The sequence below is a fragment of the Puntigrus tetrazona genome, unplaced genomic scaffold (assembly GCF_018831695.1).
Source record: "Puntigrus tetrazona isolate hp1 unplaced genomic scaffold, ASM1883169v1 S000000746, whole genome shotgun sequence".
Classification (NCBI taxonomy): Eukaryota; Metazoa; Chordata; class Actinopteri; order Cypriniformes; family Cyprinidae; genus Puntigrus; species Puntigrus tetrazona.
In genome coordinates, this window is record NW_025048355.1 from 834,597 (window position 1) to 845,000 (window position 10,404).

Here is a 10,404-nt window from a genome sequence, read left to right on the forward strand (position 1 = left end):
GATCTCCGCGCGCGCCTCGTGAGCCTTTTGATTTAGCAAACTGACCCAAATTTCGCCGGTTTCTCTGCCGTGACGTGGATTCGGTTCCCGCAGGATCAGCGGACGGATGTAGGCCGGCGGGGGGAGGGAGTTTCACCAATTTAAACCCGATACCTTGACTGCAGTCAGCTTGACCCGTGAAACCTAGTCGGTGTAATTTGGGTCAGCCGTACAATGTTGCTTTTATACGTGCGACGGTTTAGTGACAGCACGCCGGTTAGGGATGCATCGATGAGGGACTATGAATGCCAATGCTTTCTTTTTGATGACTGCTATGATCCTGTTGCTTGTATTATGCAGTCATTTTATCTGAAACAAATCAACACTGCTGGAGTTTCAGTGTCCTGTTTCTGGAGCATCACAATAATAAAAAAAAATAATAAAAAATAAATAATAATAATAATAATAAAAATAATAAAATATATAATAATAATAATAAAATATATAATAATAATAATAATAATAATAATAATAATAATAATAATAAACATGATTTTGGGAAAATTCCTATCTGTTAAAAACTCATCGGTTCTTGCAAATAAACTCTTTTATATATAAGTAAATGTTGCAATACGGTGCTCAGCGCTTCAGTTTAATCAACTAAAAATAATATAGATAAAACTAAAAATAAGATCAACTGGCAGCGCATATATTTCTGTTTTCCAGCAAATGGCTAAAATAAAAGCTAGATGTTGAAAAATGAAAATGCAAATATTAGTATTGTCCTTTTTTCAAATATTAGTGATATTATGGCATTTCCGTGTCTCGGTTTTATTTTAGAATATTACTATATCTATCTATACGCACATACACGGACAAGATTTTTAATAAACAAATAGTAATAAATTAATAAAATGTAAATATTAATTGGCATTATGCAAAACAAATGTATGCAGTAATATAGAAATAGTATCAAATTATTCATGTGTATGTGTGTTAATAATTTATTACTGTTCATAAATAATAATATTTTTCTCAAATCGTTCACTTTCGCCCCCTAGGTTTTTTGCAAAAATCTTCAGAATGAAGCCATTTAGCATTTTGTCATGTTGCAATATATACTGCATAAAAGCCGAGTGTTTTTTCCGGTTTCAGCCCTAATGCTAATGCTAGCGCGGCGTTCCCCCGGTGCATCGAAGCTCGCGGTCTTTATCAGCCTCGTTCTCACGCTCATGCTGATATTGTACGTTTTGTTGCTGTAAACAATCAGCGTTGTTCGTGTTGCGCTGGGTATAAAATCAGAGCTCTGCGGGGATTTGCCACCTGCAGTCTTGTGTTTTTGAACAATCGGCGCTCTTATCGGTGTCTGTTATTTCATCCCGTTACTTGACCTCTCTTATTCTCTCTCGCCGCCCGTGTCCTTGTTTTCCCTCACCTCTCTCGCAGTCACACGTGAAAGACACGCTCCGCACGTTCGTTGTTTAAAGGTAAAGAGTATCTGTGAGCACCTGTGAAGCATGAAACCGCAAATGTACCTTTAATTCATTAAAAAGGGGCCGTATGTTGCACTTAGCACTCTCAGTTGTTCTTTATTTGTCTGTTAAAAGAGGCTTCCACGTCATATTTGAAGGTTTATTTTTCTGTGAAAGTATTGAGGGATGTATTTGGGATTTACCGCTCCTGAAAGACGCATAAAAACAATGCAAATGGTGATTTTGTCAATTTAAACACCAAGCAATCTTTAAGCGGCGTATTAAAAAAAACTCTTTTAAATTTTATTTTTCTTGCTTTGACATTCTTTGCATAATATTTTGATATTCCATATTTTATGTTCCCTTTTTAAAATAATTATTTTAAACAACAAATCTAATTAATAAAGAACTGAGAACAAAACTAATGTTTTTGTTGTTGTTGTTGTTTTATTATGATATGAAAATAAATAACAAAAGTAATAATAATATAATTTAAATTTTACAAATTGTACCTGAAATATAAATTTATAAATTAGTAATAAATACATGAAATAAATAAAATGCACCAAATATTGCACTTTAAATATAAATAAATGTATATTTTTTTAAATATTAATTGGTAATAAATACATTTAAAAATAAAGTTTTCCTTAAAATATTTAGCTTATCTATCCTATGTCACATTACTGTTGTTGTTCACGTTCTTATTTTAATGTAATTTTTAATTTGCGACCTAAATATGGAATGAATAAATAAATAAATGCTATTTTCTAACAAAATAAAAAAGTTATGTTCTTATTTTTTCTTATTTGTCACTTAAGCGTGGAGCGAAAATAAACAGGAAAACCAAAATAACTCTTTCCCTGACATTTTCTGCCACGAGTCAAGCGCTGGCTAGCAGAGAACATTGACGTCTACGACCCTTGACCTTTCCGGCGCTCGTCCCTCGTGGGTGTTTTGGACGGGTTGGAGGCCAGTGAAGATCTTGCGTAACAGCGCTCTGTCAGTCGGGCTGTGTCTGGCTAACGCGCTGCTAATGAGTCCCAGCGATCGATGCTTTAATTGCTGACCGGACCGTGAGGAAATGTGGCGTGTGCTTCTCATGTTTGAGCGTCACGTGATCCCAGGCCTCATGCGTTGGGAATAAACGGGTTAAAATTGGACGCAGCGTCGAGCTAAACCTAGTCTGGGGCTAAAATAGATGGTAACCTTGAACTTTAAGAGGCATCTCGACGCCTCTCTCCCTCGTTTTAATGAGCAACGAGGACGGCGCTCACGTGAAAGGGGATGACTCAAGCTCCTCGTGTTACTTTTCACAACATTCAGTCGGTATAAAGTCACCTTTTATAAATCCCAGTGAGCTGTGACCTTGTTTTGGGTCAATAAGCATTGCATGCATCGTCTGTGAAGAAAACAAACCTAGAGTGCATCGGTCAAAAAGATGACATTTGTTCGGTAGCCAAGCATTGATTTAAAATTAAATGCAACGTTAGAGGATATTACCTGTGACTTTTCCCTTATTAAATGCAGATTTTATGCTTATTAATAGTTAGTAAAGTAGTTAAGTTCAGGGATTAGGGATGTAGAATACAGTCTTTGCAGAACAAGCCATTTATATGTGCTTAATTAGCATTAATGAACGGCTAATGTTCCTGTAATATGCATGCTAATGAGCAACTAATAGGTGTGGTTGTAAAATAAATCTGAATTGTTAGATATTGATGCAAAGGATGCATAGAAATGCATTATGAGATCTCACCTAATAGTGAGAGAAAAGTTGCATGCTTTATTTATTTTTATGCAGCTTTGGACACAGACTTTCATAACTGCGTCTGCAGAGTCAAAGCTGATTTACAGCCTTCTGCAGCGTTTCATCAAACACAGAGAGAGAGTGTGTGTGTGTGTGTGTGTGTCTGTGTGTGTGTGTGTGTGTGTGTGTCTGTGTGTGTGTGTGTGTGTGTGTGTGTGTGTGTGTGTGTGTGTGTGTGTGTGCGTGTGTGCGTGTGTGCGTGTGTGTGTGTGTGTGTGTGTGTGTGTGTGTGAATGTTTCCGTCTCCTCTGATCTCTTGAGATCTTTAATGACTGATGTTTTCAGGTTATGCATGTGTTAGAAACAAATCAATGCACTGACGTCAGATTAACTCGATCAAGATGTTAATGCATCGCTTCACTTTACTTTTTGCCAGTTTTACCTTAAATTAAACCTAAATGTAACGCTGTCAAATAAGTATGTGCATGGCTTAATACTTCACGACGTCCCATTACACTGATTCCCTCGGACTGGAGTTTTCTATAGTCTTTTGATTTATTGCAGAAAATAAGCTCTGCGACCAATAAAAGTTTGATTAGAAAGTGTATGACTATACACAGAAATGAACGCGACGCGTATCAAAGGTTTATTTAATTCAATAATTTTTTTAGAAAGTTGCTAACTTTTTGCAAAATATAATATATATTGAAATTTTAAAAATAATGAAAAAAATATATTTATTATAATTATAACTTATAATATTTATAAAAGTTCAACATCTTGCTTATTTATGTATATGGGTAGTTGACAAATTACACCGTGTCCAGTAGCATGAGAGGTTTATCTTAAATTTTATTTAATTGACATACTGACATGTCAACTATTATTATACTTCAAAAATAAATAAATAAAATAAAAATTATAATAATATTTAAAATATATATATTTAGGATTTTTTCTTATTTAATAATCAATCAATCAAATAAATATAAATAAATACATTTAATTAAATAAATACATTAAATAAAAAAAAAAAAATATATATATATATATATATATATATATATATATATATATATATTATTTTTTTTTTTTTTTTTTTTTTTAAGCATGCTGTGCAGCACTGCAGTAAAGTTGCATCTACTTGTACCTGTTTTAGCATGATGCCTGATGATGCACACACCTGGTGTGTGTGTGTGTGTGTGTGTGTGTGTAATTGCACACGTTTAAGTGAAAGTGAGATGCTTTGGCTCCACGTGAAGCTCTTATTTAAGAGCCTGAGCCCAGGTGAGGAGTGTATTAATAACTCTCTCCCACCAGCAGAGCAAAGGTCTTCTCATCTCTTCTCTCTCCGCACCGGTAGGGTCCACTCGGGCCCCTCTTACCTTCTCGTATGACAGGCTCCTGGTGCAGAAGGCCCGAGGAGAGCAGCTCGACGCTCTTTCAGACACAAGCAGAGTGTTGGCGCGAGTCTCTCGCTGCTAATACGAGGAAACGGGACGCAGAGACGCTGTTCGTCTGTCTCTGCGGGGAGTCTGTTAGCCGTTTTCTGAATCTGTCGAGCGAGTGAAGAGCTGTTGCTGTTTTGTTGTGATGGGACAGACTCGAGTGTTTAGCATGCAGCTCGTTGCTGTCAGGCTGGATTCATGTAGGAGTTTTGCCAGTGTCTCCTGTCTAAGATAATGAAGCGATGCTTTAATAAGCAGAAAAATACAGACGGATCGGGTAGAATAGTATATTTTCATTCGAGTTGGACATTTTTACATTTAATGAAGTAATATCGTAGAAAAATTGTTTGTATACATGATCTGATCTATATAAAATATTTTAAAATCATAATGCTTATAAATACATTACTTTTAAATTAGATGTAAACATTTTACAAATATATATATATAAAAAAAAAGTAAACTTTAATCCATGGTAAATTATATTTGTTTATTTATTTGCTTTTGCATCTTTCATATTTGGTAAAAGCAAAATTGACTTAAGTGAGTAGAGTTAAATGTCTGTCCCTAATTTTTTTTTTTTTTTTTGTGTTTAATATTTAAATTTATATAAAATTTATATTTCAATATTTAGTAATAATTAATTTGCTAGTCTTGATTTTAGATTTTTCTTTGATTTTTGATTTTTCTTTTAAAGTATAAACACATTGCAAAGTATTATTGTTTATTATTATTATTAATATTATTATTTGTTTTTATCTGTAAAGGATACATGTGAATATTATTATATATATATATTATATTTATTTTATTTTATTTTAGTATTATAATTTCTATATTTAATATTTTGTTTTAAAAACATGTTTTTTATATTAATATTGTATTTTAAAATATCCAAATATTGTGTAATAATTATCTAAATGTATGTAGTCTTGCATCTCGTCTACATTTTAATGTCTGCAATGCGTTCTGCAATTTTTTCTTTTTTTTTTTTTATTCTTGGAGAATATATGGAGTGCTGCTTTTAAACGTACTAAATCCACTCTGCTAAAATGAATATCTCTTTCATTCACTTCTATAATTATGCCGCTCGCAGCGAGCCCGTGTGTCCCGTCGACTCTGGCCGAGGATCCAGTCAGGATTAGATGACCAATCAGCTGCCAGATCAGATCGTCGCCCCCGTGACCCAGAGGTCACGCATGGGAATCCTAGTCAGCTGCTCCCAATGTAATATTTAAATAGCCCACACTTCATTGCTATGCTGAATAAAGCCGTAATCTGATAGCGTTTGTGTCCTGTCAGCGTCTCGCGTGATAAACAAGCCTCCAGTAGCTCAGGACAGGCCTGCTGGAACGACAGCCACTGCACCGATATTGCTGCTTTAGGAGGGGAACTTCATCAATGCACGGCCCCAGTTTCACCAGTTTGTTTTAGTTGTGGCATTCGTGGAAATGCTGGTTTCCCGTCCTCTTTTGCCTGGTCTCTGATTCCGCAAATAGCAGCATGTTTAATCAGGAGACTCGGCCGTCCGGAGACAATGTCAGCTCTGTTACTCCGGCCCGGACCTCGAGCGAAAGTCCATTGTGTTGGGTTTAAAAGAGCCCTCAAGACCGCACGCGGATTCATTTCACATCTCGGTCATGTTAAGAGGTTTACGAAGTGCCACCGCAGAGCTGATTGTTTTTGCGCACGCTTTAATGCTTCGGGAATTTCCGTCCCGTCCTGAAACGTGCCATATTTACAGCCGCTAATCTCTGAAAGCTGCCTGCGTGATCCTGCCAAATATGTTAATTCTGCTGATTGTTTGGAGCCCGAACTCGGGAACCTTTAGATTGTGCACTTAAATGAAAACTCGAAAAATAAGGAACGTTCTAGAGAAGTGGTTTGAGAGTGCATGCATTAGCTTTTACATTTAAAACTTGATCGGTTTATCAAGTCAAACTCATGATGTTGGCTTTTCTAGAACCACGCACTGGCGTCATAAAAGTGCATGCATCCGTGTAAATGCATAAATGTACATGTCAAAGCAAATATTTGTGTTAATGCATAAAAGCACATGTGCATTTATGCTTTTATATCAATACATGTACTTTTTTGCATTTAAATGTAATTGCATGTAAATACATGTAATTCAAGACAAATTACATTTAAAGCATAAAAGTACATTTATTTGATGTAGTTGCATAAAAGCACATAAATGCATAACATGAATGCACAAAATTACATGCAATTTTATAAAAGTACACGCATTAATATAAATCGGTCAAAGAACACACATTTATGTAATTGCATAGAAGCACATGCATAAAAGTGCATATATTTAATATAACTTCATGAAAGTATAAGCAGAAAAGCACATGCATATTGTGCAAGGATCTTTTTTGTGAAACTTTTATTGTGAGTAACACACTCTCTCTCTCTCTCCTGCTCTCTTTCAGATTGATCGGTCACTCCATGGGGATTCTCCGGTGCTTTCCGTCTGGTTTCTCCTGCCCTTCACCCCTCGGCCTGCCCTCCACCCTCTACAGCACCTCCTCCATACAAATCATGAAACTGGTATTAACTGAATGGCAATTGATATGGATTTTTACTGTTTCCAGTAGACAGTAAACACACACACACACTCACACACTCACACTTACATGCACATACACCCCCGCACCCCCACACACACACACACACACACACACACACACACACACACATCACATCAGCGGGAGTGACCTCATGGTAGAGTCATATCCTCCCCATCGTTCCGAACCAAATCTCCCGACACGGCCCGTCCCAGAGCTCCTGCAAGCGGCCTTCATCAATCGGCTCGTCTGGGGATGTGTTTCGCTTCTTGAGTCCGATCCGCGGCAGATTTCCTCCACAGAAGGACGTCCACGGGAAGCGGCGGTGTGCTGCTGTTGGCTTTATTCTTCCTAGGTTTTTTTTTTTTAGTTTTCGCCTTATTTTGTGTGTTATTTGCGTGTGATTGGAGCCACACGTGACCTCTGCTCCGAGTGCATGCCGACGACGATGGCCCCGCAGAACACCGAGGCCGACGCTGTGCAGGTGCAGGCCGCCGTGGTGACGCCTGTGGAGAAACGGGCCGGAGGAGGCGGGGCTAATGGAGCGGGCGGGGCTGGAGGGCGGGACTTGGAGAGTCAGGAGGAGTCGGTCAGCGAGGGATCTATAGACCGCATCCCGCTGCGTCAGTGGATCATGCACGGCGCCGTCATGTTCGGACGAGAGTTCTGCTACGCCATGGAGACGGCGCTGGTCACACCTGTCCTGCTGCAGATAGGTGAGAGCACTCGGCGTTAACTGTTAGACAACCGGACCGCATAAGTGTCAGATTTATATATTTCTATATGGTTTGTTAGAATAGGACAAATATGGCGAGATAAAGCAATTTGAAAATCTGGAATCTGAGCGTGCAAAAAATCTAAATACAATAGCAATATTTGTGCTTGGCAATACATTAATAATAAAAATATAACACTTTAATGCATTTACAATTAGGACATTTACTAAAATATCTTCATGGAACATGATCTGCAGCAACCAGCAACAGGTTTTGTGGCCCAACAATCAGATTCTTCTCATATGGATTATTCTTTAACTGATTCTGATAATAGTAGAAAGATTAAATGCAAATGTATAATTATTACATGTTAAACGCATATGATTTTAATGATTTAAAAATATATATATAATATAGATATATATATATATAATAATAATAATAATATATATAGATAAAAATATATATATAATATATATATATATATATAAATATATATATATATATATATATATATATATATATATATATATATATATATATATATATATTTTTTTTTAATTTTTTAATTAAAAATCATATGCTGCTTAACATGTAATAATTATACATATATATATATATATATATATATATATATATATATATATATATATATATATATATATATATATATATATATATACATATATATACATACACACACACACACTGCTTTGATCAAGGTTGAATCTAATGCTTATACTGTGGACCAGTTCTGCTATAAAAATGAAGACACTTGAATGAGCGTTGGAACATTTTGAGCCACAGACAAACCGATCTAGTTCACTAGATTAACTGTACTAGACGTCCCACGACGGACTGAATAATCTGCACGGACGTGTAAACCTAATATTTGTGATTATGCCCTGATTTCCAGGCAATTTATGTCGTTTTCATGCTCAGTGTTTTTAATAAACAGCCTCTTCAGCTGTAGGCCTGTATGTCAAAGAAACGCCTCTACATCTCTGAGCTGTGTGTGTGTGTGTGTGTGTGTGTGTGTGTGTGTGTGTGTGTGTGTGTGTGTGTGTGTGTGTGTGTGTGTGTGTGTGTGTGAGATAACGATAAAGAGATTAAAGGAGCTGTGGGACATATGCTGCATGACTCTCCTGCCAGTTTATAGATTATGCAAACGACACCTTTATATTACTGAAAAGTATGGCGCTTTGTCACACAAGCAGCTGTGAGCCTGGAGGAGCAGAGGGGCTTCGTCCTTCAAAATCGTCATGTTTTATTGTAGAAGTCCATTTTTCGGCAACAGGAAGTACATCGGCCGCATGTGGTCATGTGACGACAGTGATGGTTGTGATATGGATGACTTCTATCTGCTTCTACGCTCTCAAATCTACTACCGATCTTTATTTGCGTCTGATTCGCTCTGGTTGTTAAAAGTTTGGTGAATGATAATTGACAATTTTTAATAGTTTTTGAATGAAGTCAGGAAAATTGTGAAATGGTATCACAACCTAACATAAGAGATATATGCTAAAATGTATATAAATGCATCATTACTCCAGTCTTCAGAGTCACATGATCCTACAGAAACATTTTTGGATTATTATCAGTGTTGAAAATGCATGAAAAATGGCAAATTAGCTCCGCTTCTCACCAGACCTAGCTGCACCAGGACACTGACTGAAGACATTGTTTTTGAGCAGTATTTTTTTTCTCCCCGAGGCATGATCCATTATTTATTATGCTGTAACTGTGTCATTTCAATGAACTGGTTCATCAAAAGTAGATGTGCTGATTCAGTCATTACTCAATAGTGTGCACAATATGCTTTTTTTGTGTGTTTTTTAGTCAATTTGGTAACATTAGTCAACAGTCAGCAATACATTTGTCACAGTATTTAATAATTACTGTTAGCTGATTTTAAAAAGGTATAGTTCATGTTAACCCGGGTTCGTTAAATATCATTAACAGATGCAACATTCGATGTAGATGAGTTTGCTTCTTCACCGTATTGAAATGAACAGCGTTGCATCAGCGTCTCGTCAGCGGATGCCCTGCAGTGAATGGGTGCCGTCAGAATGAGTCTAAACGGCTGATTTAAAAACATCACAGTAATCCACAGCGCTCCAGTCCAGCAGCTAATGTCTCGTTAAAGCCAAAAGCTGCATGCTTCTAAGAAACGAAGACGTTTTAACGATCTCTTTTGGGCAAAACGAGTCTATGATCCATGAAATCAGTGCTTGGCCTGTGCAGATTTCTCTCCTGATTCAGGCGAGATGATGTTCTTCAACGGAGAAAGCAAGGAATAGAGGAGTAATGTTTAAGCCCAAAGCACCGGATTTAAGCTTAAAATGTCTCGATTGTGTGTTTGTTTCTTACGAACATGTAGCTCGGATCGATGGACCGGAGAGGTGTGCGTTACGTTTGCGTTACTTTCGACGTTTTTGAAATGAAACGCTTTTCCTAAAAGGTTGT

At 36.8% G+C, this 10,404-nt stretch overlaps 1 protein-coding gene across 3 annotated transcripts in view; it reads left to right on the forward strand.

Moving 5' to 3' along the window:
* Positions 1-10,404, forward strand: part of LOC122335265 (solute carrier family 45 member 4) — a 50,302-nt gene that overhangs the window by 16,476 nt on the left and 23,422 nt on the right. For all 3 annotated transcript variants that reach the window (XM_043233085.1, XM_043233087.1, XM_043233086.1), the window contains exon 3: positions 7,088-7,938. In XM_043233085.1, coding sequence (XP_043089020.1) covers positions 7,659-7,938 — 280 coding nt within the window. In that variant the 5' untranslated portion in view covers positions 7,088-7,658. The remainder of the gene's footprint in view (positions 1-7,087; positions 7,939-10,404) is intronic.